The sequence below is a fragment of the Ctenopharyngodon idella genome, chromosome 9, assembly GCF_019924925.1.
Source record: "Ctenopharyngodon idella isolate HZGC_01 chromosome 9, HZGC01, whole genome shotgun sequence".
NCBI lineage: Eukaryota > Metazoa > Chordata > Actinopteri > Cypriniformes > Xenocyprididae > Ctenopharyngodon > Ctenopharyngodon idella.
The window spans coordinates 31,882,406-31,898,859 of record NC_067228.1 but is presented as its reverse complement, the minus strand read 5'-3'; the positions used below and the strand labels follow the sequence as shown (position 1 = coordinate 31,898,859).

Genomic DNA, 16,454 nt, shown 5'->3' with positions numbered 1-16,454 from the left:
CTGGAGGTTTATATGTTTATGGGACAAGCGATCCTCTTAACCTTGAAAAGAGAAGCTCTTGTCTCAGAAGTTTTAGTCCTAAATGTTGGCCACGAAAGGTGACGCTTTTCAGACTGATGTTGAAGAAGAATTCCACATGGTGGCAGCAAGCGTTCAATTAACAAACTCTCGCTTCACACACATATTCATAGTTCAGGCATGCAGTGAGTGTTTATGTCTTCCATTAGTTCACTAAGGAAGGTGATATGATTTCCTTAAGCATTATTATTGTTTGTGTGATATGACACGAAGGAATGCATTGATTGTAGGAATAAAACTGATCGCTAGATTCATTATGTCAGTATTTGTGCACGACAGCTTCGGTCGGTTCAGCAGCTGGACAGCTCCCTCCGTGACTCACATCTGCACTCCAACAAAACACAATAAACATTCATTAAGCTTCCGTGAGTCAAACGGAAAACTCGTCATGTCCGCAGTTTATTGTTATAGTGGTTCTTCAATGGTTCCTCAACTCAAAGGACCCTCTTTTATAAAGAATCATGTTCTGTTGAACTGACTTCTTCAGCACTGCAGGTTCCTCAGATAGCCATATTAGTGTTTTTGGGTTTTACAGAACCTGCAGTCCAAAGAAATATATAAAATGTATTTCTTGAAAAGACAAACCCTTATTGGTTCATTTGAAACCTTATTTTTTAACAGCGCAATATTTTTTTGCTATCAAACATTTCCCATAGAACTGGCGGTCATTACCAAATGAAGCAACTTTTAATGTTTGTTTGTAATGATTTTGCAGTAGGTCTATGGATGTGATTAAACATTAATTTTGAGAGAGAGAGAGAGAGAGAGAGAGAGAGAGAGAGAGAGATCACTGTTCTTTTCAGTAACGCCAGTTCTATAGAATAGAACTTCCATGGAACTATACCCACCTATGGATTAACTATTGCTGCTAAAAATATAATGCCCTGTTTAAATGAACCGTTCGTGCAATAGTATTTTCAGTGAGAAGCAGTATGACAGAAATCGCAGAAGAGAAGCAGATCACTTTTAGCCTCAGACCTACAAGTCGCCGCAAGATGGCGCTGGTATATTAGTAGCTGTCTGCAAAGCTCAGTCAGCATTTGCGCCTGATTCTTCTATGCAAATATTTATCATGTAGGCTATATATATATAAAAAACTCTGAGACACACCAAGTAGATATCAAGCAAAAACAGTCATTCAAACAAACAACAACAAAAATACATTTATGTTTGTATAACATTAAAAGGGTGTTCTTTATTTTAAGACTTTTTTTAAGCCATTTTTTTTTTTTTTTTAAATGTGATCAAGTGCTGGTAGGCTTCAAGTAAGTAGTGATAATGATAATCTCAGTGATGATGTAAAGATTTCATAGCCTAAAAATAATGTTCAATTTAGTTTAGGGTCCAATTCTCACTATTAACTAGTTGCTTATAAGCATGCATATTACTGGGATATTGGCTGTTTATTAGTATTTACACTCTAAAAAAATGCTGGGTTAAAAACAACCCAAGTTGGGTTGAAAATGGGCAAACCCAGCGATTGGGTTGTTTTAACCCAGCAGTTGGGTTAAATGTTTGCCCAACGTGCTAGTTTTATTTAACTTAACTATCGTTTAAACATTACTGTAGGCTATTGCTTACTTAAAATGAACCCAAAGTATGTTGGAAATTAACATTTATTAATATGTTTAATAAATGAACATTTAAGTTTAATGAATAATTTATCAATAAACATTTATTATATTGCTTATTAATAAATGTTCACCTTTTGATTATTATTGTTGTCTCTAGTAATTATGTGTCTGATTTTTAATTTCCAACATATTTTGGGTTCATTTTAAGGCAGACATTTTTAATTTTAATAATTTTTAAACAATAGTTGAGTTAAATAAAACTACCCAGAAATTTGGGCAAACATTTAACCCAACCGCTGGGTTTGTCCATTTTCAACCCAACTTGGGTTGTTTTTAACCCAGCATTTTTTAGAGTGTATGAATATTAATGTTTTTTTCTGCATGTCCATATTCTACATCCCTAATCATACCAATACCTAAACTTAACAACTACCTTACTAACTATTAATAAGCAGTAATTACGAGTTTATTGAGGCAAAAGTCGTAGTTAATAGTGAGAATTGGACCCTATATATATATATATATATATATATATATATATAAAACAAAATGTAGTGTTACACAAGTAATTTTGTTGATTTCTTGTTCTTTCTGAAGATAACTTGTTTTATTTTTTCAGTTTTAGTCTAATATAGCAGTAAGTTTATTCATTTTAAAATATTCATTCATATCAGACAAACTCTGTTTACTTTTTTCTTTTTTTTTAATGAACAGATGACTAATTCTGGCCCTGGCTTCTGATTGGTCAACACAATGTTCTAGCCATAGCTTTGGCCTGTTTATCACTGCACTAATTGTTCTTTTTAATGCACAAAAAAAAAAAAAAAAAATGCTTTGGAACAATATCTTTTAGTGAAAGGATGCCACTTAGTCAATACGCTTAATAAAATGTTTTAATAAAAATGTGATATATGTAATGTTTTATATGTAACCATTTTAGAAAAGCACTTAGGCAGTCAAGTCACAATATAGCACAGCATCTCGTATCTCATCGTTTAACTGAATGTGTTGTTTTGAAGAAAAGAAAAAGAAAAGATAAAGGAAAAGTATCATGGGACAGTGAGATAGAAATGTATCAGTCTCTTGACGCAGAGCGCCATGTCATTCTCAAGACATAAGTGATGCTCTTAAACACCCAAAACAACCTTTGATGCTCAGCTAGGCCTGGGTGTATTATTTTATTTATTTATTTTTTCCACATTTAATACTCTAAAATAAACAAGCACATGTTAGATTTCAAGTATGCATGCTTAAGTATGTGTGTCTAAACGGCTGATTCTGCCAGACTTTCAACAGACTCACATCAAAGGAAGATCAGAGTGTGGCATTCAGATCAGGTCACGGTGAGGCTTAAACACAAACTCCCTGCAGCAGTCCCTCCATGCAAAGCCACATGTGCTGTTGTGATAGCCTGACCATATCTCGCTCTCTGAAGCGGAGAAACAGCCTTCTCTGCCCCATGGGAATTCACTGCGTGGTGGTGCAGTGGTACATTGAGACATGTTACTTAGTACCTGAAAATGCACTTGGTGCAGATCCTTCGGTAATTGGTTTTTCACTTCATAATGGGATATTTTCCGTCATTTGAGTCTTTATTTATTCTATAGCATGACACCAGTCAAAACAAAACGGACACATCTACTAAAGCACTTTACATGTTATTTTGTGAATCAAGACCAACAGAAACACATGGACCCTTTTCACATTTCCAGGGTTCTCAGAAGCGGAAGTCGTCATAGTTTTGTCATCTAGGCAATGTGTGAATTTAGTAACATGATTGATTGATTGACCATTATAACTAAATAGTTATTTCTATGGGCTTCTCATGGTGTTTAAAGGGATAGTTCACCCAAAAATGAAAATTCTGTCATCATTAACCAAACAGTTGATGGACCCTGGAAAAAAAAAAAAAAAAAAAATACTATGAAAGTCAATGGGGTCCGTCAACTGTTTGGTTACCGACATTCTTCAAAATATCTTCTTTTATGTTTAGCATAAGATAAACTCATACAGGTTTGAAACAACTTGAGGGTGAGTAAATGATGACAGAATTTCATTTTTTGGATGATCTATCGCTTCCAGGCCTAACTTACCGAATATGTATTTATGTGTGGTAAGAAAGTAATTGCTACAAACATGAATGAATGTTAAGAGACGACTAAGAATATCTGAATCATTTGTCCTCGTTTTGCATATACAACAACAACAATAAGCAATTCCATGTTGAAAAAAAAAAACATTATTCATTATAATAGGTTATCATATGAAAGAACTGTTTTAACAATAAAGTTTAAAGCTATAACATGTTTAAAATGTAAGGTTCATTCAGAAATATATAGTAATTAGGGCTTTTCTTCTTTACATAATTCAGAATGAGGTTGTAAAAATTCCTTTATGTTTATGTATGAAGATCCAGTAAATGATTGCATTTAACTAAACCGGCACAGACATGAGATTGTTCTGATAAGATAGAAACAAAATCCATTAAATAACACTTTTTTTTAGTAGTACTGGGAGTTTGGAGACTAGAATTATGGTTTTCAAAGAAAACATAATAATAAAGAAACAATAATGAAGAAATAATTTTTTTCCCCTCGGGATACTGAAGTACATGATGTCAGTGATATTTGAGGAACACGTTACAAAACATCCGATTGTCAGAAACATTAACTCAAACACCATCTTTACCAACAACCTCAGTGTATGTCATCAATGAGAAAGCGGTTGTATGAATCCCAATAAAATTGGATTGATTAGTGTGTTTAATAGTGTTTTCATGGAATAATAATACCTTTTACAATTTATGCAGAACTGTAACAATTATATTTGCAGTTCAAATCATTAAAGCAGTATGGCACTAGTTGTGTTGCTGTATTTGAAAGAAAGTGGGCAAACATTAGAGAAGTGTTTAGTGATTTGTGCCAGGAATACACCAATGGAGGCGCTATTGCTGGAGAAGCTGCACAGAGTTCAAAGACATGAACATCTTTTTAAGAGCCAAGAAGCCTCTTCCAAATATCAATACACACTTCATATATTCTGGCTTAGTAATGCTGGTTTTACATGTTGACATGTATGAAACATTTTGCCAAGCATGCAAAATAATATAAATTGTAATAAAAAATCTCACTTAATGACCAAATGTTTACTTCGTGGGCTTTCTTGTGCCACTGCTGTGTCTTTCTCTGTGCAAAATTGTCAGTACAATTCAGACATATAATTAATTATTACCATCATTCTTCTATTTAGAGTGAACTGCCAGAAACCACTTAGCAAAAATCAGAATGATTGAGATTGAGGTTGAAATCGACTCAATTTAATTTTAATTCAGACAAAGTGAGAGTGTGAGCACATCAAAATCTGCACTGAAATGAGATTTGCTATTACTTGCAGTGCATTTGAATATGTGTTGTATCTAGATGGAGCAGATTTGTACGGCACAGAAGTGATCTTGTATTTTCGAATTAATACCATAGATGGTATTATATGAACTTTAGATGGTAACACATCTGTCATACAGTTCGTCACGGTATGTTTTCATTAATGTGATTTTGAGATTTCGATGCAGTGCAAACACTCCAAGAGCACTTCTTACAGATAGACAGATTCTGCTTTGTAGCATAGCTTGGGGATGTTTATATATTTTACATATCAAATACTGACAGCATCTGCAAAACGCTCAAAACGAGTGACATGAAAAACAGAAAAATACAGCTGATGTCAATGTTTGTTTTATTGTCATTTTTGCTGACTTAAAATCATATAATGTCGTGTAAAACTGTCCTTTGATCTGAACATCAGAACTCTAGTATCCTAATAACTGATAAATCTCACAGTGCTCGATTCTCGGATCATCCTGGACGTTTCACGCAATCACAGAGTTTCACTGTTTCTCTGTTAAGCGTTTCAAACACACTCATGCTATAAAACTCGAACTTTGACATCCGTTTAACTTGCATTTTTCCTCTTGAAAAAAAATAAATCTATCCACTTTTAATAACTCCACCTCACCGCCTTATGTTTCAATGGCATGTACAAGTCATATTCTTTATTTTCACACAATAATTTTGAAAGTTTAACAGATGGTTTTTAATAGCATGCTAAAACACCCCACAAGGAGCGAAAAACTGACACTTTCATTCAACAAAAGCTATCAATATATATTTACAGAATAAAGAAATCTTCCACCGAAGACAGAGATCTGAACACAAGTTGAAACTTGTTAATGTTTTGAGTAGCTCAGGGACAGGAAACATTTTCCAGGGTTCCTTTAGGAACTGAGAATGACTTGAAAATCATATTTACAAGTCCAAAAAAAAAAAAAAAAAAAAAGTAAGTCTCATGAACCTTTTTAATGAAAAAATAAAAAGCGTATTTTTCACTTCATTAGGATCCTGAAGATTATATTGCACTAGTCTATGGTCATCTGAGTCTACTACACAGTTCTCAGCTCTTCTCTTTTCACATAATCAGAAGTCTTTTCGTGACTTTTGCCCTTCTTGTTCTGGTGCGTCTTCACATGTTTGGCCAAATGGTCGCTCCTCATGAACCTCTTGCAGCAGTCCGGACACACAAAGCGCTTTTCCCCTGTATGAGTTCTCAGGTGCCTCTGTAACTCGTCCGATCTGGTGAAACTCTTCCCACAGAAGAGCCAGTTACACACGAAGGGTCTCTCTCCCGAGTGCCAGCGCAGGTGCGCCTTCAGGTGGGACGTTTTGCCATATACTTTTCCGCATCCGGGGATGTGACAGATGTGCTGTTTCTTTTTACCGGGCTCGTCGCTGGAGCTGGACGACTGACAGTTGGGACACCGGCATCTCCGGCAGCGCCGGGCGGTGGCCAAGGGGGATTTGGTGTGGAGAAGGGCTGCGATCTGGGTCTGGTACTGTGCAAAGTCTGTGTGTCCTAACACCAAACCCCTCTGGATGGGGAAGCGGTGGGGGCCAAGGGTCGACGGGTGGCTGACGTGGTTTCCTTGCTGAAGGCTCCACCACGGTATATCCTCCCCCGGGTTCGGAGACAGCTGTCTCTGCTGCTGATGGACCAGGCCCGAGTGTCCCGGCACGAAACCGGGCATGGCAGGTGGGATGGGCGCCGGCGCCGCATATGTGACGGCGGGAACATAGGTCGGTGGGCAGGTTGATTGTAACGACTGCATGGAACATGGCAACATCTTGACCGGAGAGAAATCATATGGATACGTGGGGTCGGCCGGAGGAGTTAACGGGAGCTCATGGTGGGAGGTGTAGGAGCCCTGCAGGTGAGATTTCGAGGATAGTCCAAAGGAGGAATTGCTGGAAAGCGTGGACTGGGGATTCGCCTCGTTACTCCACGGGTGGAAAATCCGTGACGGCGACCCGAGGGTCGTGTCGTAGGGAACTTGAATAAAGTCCGTGGGAGTGGATCCGTGATGATGACCGATCCGGTTACACGTCGCAGCTAAAAGTGCCAGAGGAGAATGTTTGCTGTTTTCCGGCGAGGAGTTTGGAGTGCGATCCTGGATCGTGAGAAAGAGTCATATTAAACCTTTACACATGACACATGGTTAAGAACACTTTTTGAGGATCAGATTTAACTTTTTGGGCAAGATTTTGCACACATTTTGCTCAATGATTCCTACTAAATTCTCATGCAAATGTTCTTTATTTCAAAGGGTTTATGAAGGAATTGAAGCACAATGCAGATACAATTTCAAAACGAGCCAATGGACAGAAATTTAATTTGAATTTGCATAACTTTAGCTGCATTGGTGAAATATGTTTAAAATCAATTTTAAGTAAAAACGACGATTAAATATGTTTGACATCGTCATACACTGTAAAACCCACTAAATTTAAGTTTAATTGCTGCCGTACAAATTCAAAATGAAAGCTTTACCTACAGTGGCAAGTTTATTGTACTTTTTATACCACTGAATTGAATTACTGATGAAGAAGATCCAACTGAAAACTCTGTAACAACTAATTAAATGGATGGAAACATAATTATAACATAACAAGAACTATAATGCTTTCATCGATATGTGCACACATTTGCTTTTTGTTAAATATGTAATCGTTTTGGATAATGGCTTGCCGAATAAAGTAATAATGTCTCATTATCTGCCGTAGTTTGCGTAGTTCAGAGACACATCTCGTCAAATAAGCACCGTCTATTTGCGTTAGCAGCGACACGCGCTTTACGAAAAACATTTTCAACAATATCTCAAACTTTTGACGAACCTGAAGAAATGCCTGTAGTGTGTCGTTCCTCAGCACAGCCACAGCTGCCATGGCAACACTTCCTCGAGCTCCTCAAGCTTCTCGATTTAAAGCAGCCAAATTCAGTTCTTCAGAAATACTTGAACGTCTTCTCGTGGAAAGTGCGGTCGCGTCGCTTCCTCTCCTCCAGCTATCCCCGGACTATCTGAGGGAGTGAAGGATCACTTCTTTGGATTTGATAAGGACTTTGGTGGGCCGCCAGCCAGTCAGGAGTGAGATTTATGACTTTGAAGTTCGCCGCTGCCCAATCATCAAAGAAGAGCGGCTCTTTGAGAGGGGGAAGCAAATCCTCTGAATCCACACAAAGCTCCTATGGTGTGTTTGTTGGTCTGGATAAAAGGGCTGATTATTAGTGGGGGATGGGACGGGTGGGGATAAAGGCGGGACAATTAATGAAGTAATCACTATGTGGGAAATGTATATACACAAATAATTGGATTTTCTTGATCAAAGACCCCCTCGCCGCCTGGAGACCCCCGCTATTGGATGCCAGAGTCACCCGATCCCCCTTTCTGTAATTAAGGATTTGTTGTGCGACAATGCGACTGTGTGTTATCTCCAGAGATCTCGTACAGGCTTATGAGATAACTTCAAGAGGAAGGAATCATTTGACTCAGTATGAAGTTCACACACAGTTTACGATTTAATTTACGATTATTGGCTAAATTAGTTACACTTACAATGAGTTTGACTTGTTTGGCTTGATCCAGAAATCACAGTGAACACGTCATATCAGTTAATAACATTTCATAATATAGGCTGTAGATATTGTATACTGTACACACGATATACTATAGATACAAAGTTTGCAATGGTGTCTGTCAAAATAATCTGGTGTTGGTATTTTAACAGTGATTTAACAATTAGAAATTTCAAGTTGCCCTGAATACGAGAAAATGCAATCATATTTTAATTTAATTACAACAGAAATAACCCAACATGAAACATGCCTTAACCCTCTGGTGCTGTTCGCATCTTGGTAAAAAATGACATTTTTTTTATTTCAATGAAATTATTGTACTATATTTTAATTCAATAATATTTATTATTTAATATTTTGTATTTTTAGGGGATTTTATGGTACTGATATATATTTATGCAGTAGTTATAATTCATTTATTCACTTTTTGAGCATGGACCTGAAAATGAAATTTCCAACTTAAACTGTCACAAATCTTGAATGCTTTGCTGCACAAAGTTAAGTTTGGTCTCTTTTTAAAGACGACACTTGGCAGATTATTGCTGAGTTTAAAGTTTTAAAAAGTTGACTTGAAAAAAGTTATACAGTTTTACATTTGTGACCCTGGACCACAAAACCAGTCATAAGGTTAAATTAATCAATGGAACCATACATCAATGGAAAATAAGCTTTCCATTGATGTATGGTTTGTTAGAATAGGACAATATTTGGCCGAGAGACAACTATTTGAAAATCTGGAATCTGAGGGTGCAAAAAAATCAAAATATTGAGAAAGTTGCCTTTAAAGTTGTCCAAATGAAGTCCTTAGCAATGCATATCCACTCACAAAAACAGATTTTGGATGTATTTACAATATGAAATTTACAAAATATCTTCATGGAACATGATCTTTACTTAATATCCTGATGATTTTTGGCATTAAAAAAAAAAAAAAAAAAAAAGATAATTTTGACCCATACAATGTATTGTTGGCTATTGCTTCAATTATACCTGTGCGACTTGAATGGTTTTGTGGTCCAGGGTGTCACATTTATTGTTATGAAAAGTGCACAAAAATACCATTTTCAATTTTTATATGAAATACATTTTCCAAAACACGTTTCATTCTAAAACTGTGAGAAAATCAAAGCCATGAATCTAAACAAGCTGTGTTCCAAATTTGAGGTTGATATCTCAAAAAATGAGCTTTCAGTAAGATTTTGTTTGTGCGCAGTACCAAAAGTTTCCAATAGATGAAATTTGTCTCCCATTCATTTTTGACCGCGAACAATACCAGTGTGACTGTTTTTTTCAGGACCATTTAACCTTTTCGAATCATGTCCATAATTTTTTTGTGTGTTCACACAGCAAGTTCCAAAACCTTTACCAAGTTTTGTACCATTCTGATGAAGTAAAAAAAAAAAACAATTTTTGGGTCAAAAAAGTCCCAATAGCACCAGAGGGTTAAACACGATCAGGTTGTTCCTAGCACAAGTCAACAGAGCGCCTCTCAAATCACTTTGCCTTTGGCTGCACTAAATGATTTTGATTAAAGAACAAAAAGAACAAGCGCTTTCTTTTTGTTTTCATAGTTGAAAAGACAAATTATTTAGTAAAGAACAAGTCAACGTCGACCCATCAAGGTGTGGCGGTGACATGATGATGATGATGATGTCTTAGTTGTGTGATTCGCAGGCAGGCGAGAGGAGGAGATCCAGTCTTTGAGAAAGTCTGAACATTTTCCAGTTCTCCTCCCTCTGCTCCGCCCTGAACCAGTCAAGCCTTCAATGCAACCCAGTCTCCAACACACGTGACGCCTCCACAAATATTACAGGAATCAGGGACTAAGCATCATAAAGAGTGCTAAAACGAAAAGTGCTCTAAAGTAGGATGAGTTTAGTAGTTTTAAAGTTTTGCAGGCAAGTAAACTGTCATATCAGAGCAGCTTCAAATGTGAGCGGTAGACTAAATAAAAACAAGACAAGTAAACACCCACAGAGAGATGCCTCTAATCTATGACTTTTTAAACTGTCCCTTTCGAGCAGTTTTGGAGTGCTTGATGTTGAAGCAGATCAGCTCTTTTGATGGGATTAAGGTTTCTCACATAGTAATGGGGGGAAGGAGGGGGATTCCCACTGGGAGGAGATCTCAGTTTTCCTGCAGTCCAGAGAGAATTGCAAGGGGACACAATTCGGTTTGTTCTTCTTAACCGTCGCCTCCAATTATAAGGTGTATACTGTTATAACTAAATACATTTGTAATGTCTCTTTATGAGTATATTCCTGGGTCCAGACAGGTTAATAACCACCACAAATTTTGGTAACCTTAATTCAGGTTATACAGTGCAAGAAAAAGAGTAGAAGCACACGATAAATAACAAACGTGCAAACTTGATTTTGTTGACTTTATTTCTCAGACAGATTAGAATACAAAACAGCTGCTGAGATTGGATTGAGAAACACCAATACTGTACAAGGCTGAAACATCACCCATTCACAGAAGTGTGTTACCTTTTTTTAACTACTGTATAGTTGGAATGAATCTATGACCAGAAAAGGGAGTTTTATAATATCAACAGTACAATGAGTGATGCAGAGAATGAGGATGTACTTGTTCTATGTTCAGTCGCTCATAAACAGCTCAGACCACACAGTCTTATAAAAAAAAAAAAAGAAGAAAAGAAATAAGTCACAGTGAGTCAGCCATCGCTCATCTAATCATGTTGTTTGGCAACATATTATTTTAAATATGAACAGTTCAACAGGCTGCCTTTGAGAGTCCTTATTTAATTAACCATGTATTTTTCCTTTTTATTCTAAGAAAACTGATAAATAGCACATTTGCCTTTCATAATAAATACATAAATCCAAATACTGAGAAAATAATGCATACATAAATAATTATCCCTCATTATTTTTATATGTACAGCACAATTCGTAGCAAAAGAATGGAAAAGGCAATCTGTAAAGGAAGAAGAAAAAAGGTGATTAGTTTTTAGCAGTTACATAAAATGTAAATTTACACATTTAGCCCTGGAAAGCCTGATTTTAAATAAAATATTAAACATTTTGGCCTCACTTTAGATTAGGGTCCAAATCTCACTATTAACCATGACTTTTTCCTCAAACTCCTAATTTCTGCTTATTAATAGTTAATAAGGTAGTTGTTAAGTTTAGGTATTGGGTAGGATTATGGGATGTAGAATATGGTCATGCAAAATAAGGCATTAATATGTGCTTTATAAGTACTAATAAACAGCTCATATCCTACTAATATGCATGCTAATAAGCAACTAGTTAATAGTGAGAACTGGACCCTAAACTAAAGTGTTACCAACATTTAAAAAAAAAAAAAAAAGTTTGCAAATGTGTTTTTTTTGAGCATCATATTTGATGGTTCATACTCGAAGAGGAAAACAACACCTCAGTTTTATTCAGAGGCCCAAACTGAGCAAAAACATGCAATTTGGTGAAGTTACTGATATTTATATGGTCAAAAAGTAAGATGAAGTTCTGATAGCTTGTAATGTACATCAATGAGATCTTTATAACAGTATCTCAGACTACTATATATCAGTTGTCAATCTCAACTCTCAATATCATGTGTGGATAATCAAGTAAACCTAAGCTGCTTCAGTCCAGTTAAGTATTCATCTTTAAATATTACTAACAATATAAAAGCTATTCGGTAATACTTTACAATAAGGCTTCATTTGCTACCATTAGTTAATTACATTAGTTAACATGAACTAAGAATGAACAATACTTCATTCATGTGAATTTCTACATTTACTAATACACTTTTTTTTTTTTAATTCAAAAGTTGTATCTGCAAACATTAGTTAATGCACTGAACATGAACAACTGTATTTTTATTAACTAACATTAACAAAGACTAATAAATGTAAAAAAAATATTGCTGACTGTTCATGTTAGTTAATACATTAATGTTAACAAGTGAGACCTTCCTGTGAAGTGTTACCAGTTATTATTATAGAATTATACTATAAGGTATTTTACTTGATAAAAAAGTAACTAACAATCAGATGACAGAAGGCATGTAGAAGATTGTGTGCAACAGGTTTTTCTGCAAAGTTTTGATCATGTTAATAATTTAGAGGCCCAAGAAACAGTAGGCTTTAAAGGGTTAAAGCTTAATCAAATCATATTAAGTAAATATTGTAAAATATCAGTCTAATCTACAGGAGCTGACGACACACAACTTTAAGTGATGTCTTTTGACAGGATCACAGCACTTTCTGTGAGTTTTTGATAAAAGTGTCAACAGTGAGTTTCTTCATTTTCTTCGGACAGGTCAGAACCGCGTCTAGCTTTTCATGTTCTTTGGACAGACAGCAGAAGAAAATAAGGAAAAAAAGTCTAAAAAAGAAAAAAGGGGTTCCACATCTGTCTCACACACAAGAGCAGGAGAGATGGAAAGGCAGAGAAATGCTCGGGGCTACCGGGTACGAGAGCCTCTGTAATGGTGTCTCGTATGAGAAAACATCTGTGAATTTCCTCAGTGATCTACAACAAAGTCCAACTCAGAGTAGTCACTCAGCGGCCCTTTGAAGTTTCTCCCTGACAGAAAGCTGCCATTGTGTTCTGCCCTCGACGCTGTGTAGCCTGACTCTGCTCTTGCTAATTTCCAACATTTTCCCTGAAATCTGATACTGTTGCCTGTGCTCAGGCTGGCGCGGTGTGCTGACGGGCCTCGGGTCAGGAGATGAGGGAGAGGTCGGCCCTTAAACAGCCGCTTGCCGCTGTGTGTGGCAACGCAACTCTGACCCGCTCTGTTCCCACCGGCCCGTGGTAATTGTTGGGGTCACGTCTGGCTTCCTTGAGCGTGATCAGAGGTTCTGGATTATACAGAGGGGCCAGAACATCTAGTTCATGGATATTTACTAATTTTAGATTCAGTCTGATGGGGTTTGAAGTTCTGTGCAGATGTTTGTCCTTGGGACAATTGAGGCTCTTTTTGTTACCGAATTAATCAAACATTTCAGTTGAGAGTGAGATAATTAACATTCACATTTCACTATAAACTTATAACAACAAACAATTTTGTAGTCAAATTAACATTAAACAATGGTAGGCCAAATTAGGGAATTAGAGATATTGTTCAAACCACTGAAAGATGGAAAATAGAGCTGCAAAATCCACAAATCCCAGAGGACAAAGTATTGCTCAGAGCTCAAGAGACATCATTGTGCTTAAGAATCAACTTTATCACAAATGGTTCTCCTGAAATGCATATATGAAAATGCATATGTGCAATACATATAGACTCAAATGTGTCAGTAGCGACATACATACAATAATAGAGCTATAAAGTAAATGTAGAAGGCAGCTCAGATCATTAGGTCTTGGAAGAATTTGATATTTCACAAATATTTTAATTGGTGAATCAGGAGACTTAAGCAATAGAGTTCATTTGATTTTCATTTAATCTGTTTGAGTCATGATTGAGATATTAAAGAGATCAAGTTTAGTTTAACATTTTAGTGTATTTTGTGTCCACCAAAGACTATTTAGCCAGGTGAAAATGGCTAGCTGTGGGTGCTTGAGAGCACTTCAGAGGTGCAACGTTTTTTTCAGTTGAGACATTTGGTTGGTATAATACAGAATATCTGCAGAAGTGTTACTAATATCTGATTTCGCAGATAGTTTATTTCTGAATATAAAAATGTCAACACAATGTACAGTACATCTGGGGCATGTTTTAAATAACTTTAGCCTCGTTTCCACCAAAATTACTCTGAACGATTTGTCCCAGGAACTTTTTTCCCCCATACCTGTTGCTGTCTGCATTTCTATCATGGTCTAAAGTACTGTGAAGATTAAGTGACGTAGGACTGTGCGCGACATTCCAGTTCCCGCTGGATTTTGTCCTCCGCATATAAGCTTAATAAAGACTGAACCTTGTCGTCACTCAATCGGTAGTAATTTTTAAACTTCAACGTTGATTCGAATAGCAAACAACTCTTACTGCACGCACCGCAACAGACTTTTAAAAATGGTGATTGAAATAAAATGTTGCGTGGAGTCAACCAATCAAAATGCTGCATGAACTCAACCAATCAGCATGTTCAGCGCCCAAGTCCCACCCTCAAAAGTACTTTGAAAAAGTACTACATCGTGAGCAGGGACTTTCTGAGGGGGAATTTTTTTTAACCAGAACTTCATTTAGACTCTGGTTCCTGCAGTTGAAACACACTGCCTTTTGTTCAACGCGGCTTTTGTTCTGTCGTTGTGCTTGTTGTTGTCGACTGTTGTCGTTGTACATGCAGGATGTGGCGATTGGTCGATGTGGTATTTGTCCCTCCCCTCCTCCACTGTGATTGGCCCATTGGGTGAAAATGACATTGATGAGTGCTGCGATTTACCCAAAGTTGAACATTGGTCAACTTTTGCAGTCCGGAAAAATAAATAAATAAATAAACAGCAAGTACTCAGTGTGAAATAGACTCTCATCGCCTTGTCATGCTGATGGTGTTTTTAAATACCCCATTGAAACAATTGAAAAAAATATGCTGGCCTCAGAAAAAAAATGCTTTGGTGGACATGCAGCCTTAAGTTATATTGTAGTGATTATATTATATCCTATTAGTTATGGGTAGGTTAGTATAGTTAACTGAAACTAAACCTAAAACTTAAAAATAAAATAAAGGTTAACTGAAATAAAATATAATTTTAACAAAAAATCAAACATTTTATTTCAGTTAGTTGCCAAGGAAAAATCTCTTCATTTCATTTAGTTTAACTTGATAAAACTAAACAAAACCACTAAAACTTTAAGTAAAATTAAAATAAAAAACCAATTCAAAATATCAATAAAAACTACAATAGTATCTCAATAATACTAAAATAATACTGATTCAACCACTCTCTTCTTTAACGTACCACTCAAAAGTTTGGAAACATTAAGGTTAATTTCAATTAAGTTCAGAAACATTATTCTTAATCTCACCAAGGCTGCATTTATTTGATAAAAAATACAATAAAAACAGTAATACTGTGAAATATTATTTCAGTTGAAATTAACTGGTTTCTGTTGTAATATATTTTCAAATGTAATTTATTCCTGTGATCAAAGCTGAATTTTCAGCATCATTACTCCAGTCTTCAGTGTCACATGATCCTTCAGAAATCAAACTTTTGACCAGTATTTGTCACTACAGATCTTTTTTTTATGATGCCAGAACTCATATTCTGATAAACAGGAAACATTTAGCGTAGAAAAGCTAATGGTTCAAGCTGAAATAGGTAAATTCCTTTCCACAGTTGGTACAACAGATAAGCTACAAGAAACAGTCTACACTGAGTCTCTTTCTGTTGCTTGCCGATTTGTTGTTTTGCCTCCTGAATGTAAACAGTCCTGGCCACCTCTCTCACCGCTCATCCTCCTTGCGTTTACTCAGTGGCAGCTGCAAGCACCATCTGGGAGGGCTTCAGCAAGGCCAAACAAAACAGGTTACACCTTCGGCCATGCCAAGTCCTGTAGCCTATTCCTGGTCTGCAGAAACAACAGGGGCTAATCGCAATTTCATGCTCTGATTTTCCCCAGACCTCCAAGCCCTGGAGGAAAGAAACTTTAGCTCATTTTCAGGAGATATGGGCTACACGCACTTCCATATGGCCGTGTGCGGGATAGTGTTTAGCTCATACCCCATGATTACAGAATTCAGCATTTTCACGTTGAAAGTTGTTTCTATGAGAACTTATAAAAATAATAATAATAAAAAAAACCTCCCTTAACACTTTTCACAGTGTTTCTGTTTAATTTTAGTACTATCAGTGTCTAAATGTAGATTTACATACATCACAGGAGAAATCTGTCTTACTGTCTCGTCACATGTCAAAT

At 36.4% G+C, this 16,454-nt stretch overlaps 2 protein-coding genes across 2 annotated transcripts in view; both read right to left on the bottom strand.

Moving 5' to 3' along the window:
• Positions 1 to 5,367: 5,367 nt before the first annotated feature.
• sp5a (Sp5 transcription factor a) lies at positions 5,368 to 8,561 on the bottom strand. Its single transcript, XM_051905754.1, has 2 exons — positions 7,874 to 8,561; positions 5,368 to 7,149 (listed from the first exon to the last, which is right to left on the bottom strand). Exons 1-2 carry the CDS (start codon positions 7,922 to 7,924, stop codon positions 6,088 to 6,090), a joined length of 1,113 nt encoding a protein of 370 aa, XP_051761714.1. The 5' UTR covers positions 7,925 to 8,561; the 3' UTR covers positions 5,368 to 6,087.
• A 2,398-nt stretch (positions 8,562 to 10,959) lies between these two features.
• The window catches only part of myo3b (myosin IIIB), a 163,142-nt gene continuing 157,647 nt past the window's right edge, over positions 10,960 to 16,454 (bottom strand). The window contains exon 38 of the mRNA XM_051906658.1: positions 10,960 to 11,552. The gene's annotated coding sequence lies outside the window, so the exon portion shown is untranslated. The remainder of the gene's footprint in view (positions 11,553 to 16,454) is intronic.

Bases quoted from the DNA above. Each gene is read 5' to 3' on its own strand.
- sp5a (XM_051905754.1), bottom strand. From the start codon at position 7,924: ATGGCAGCTGTGGCTGTGCTGAGGAACGACACACTACAGGCATTTCTT. The intron at 7,150-7,873 runs GTTCGTCAAAAG...CTCACGATCCAG, and splicing joins CACTACAGGCATTTCTTCAG to GATCGCACTCCAAACTCCTC.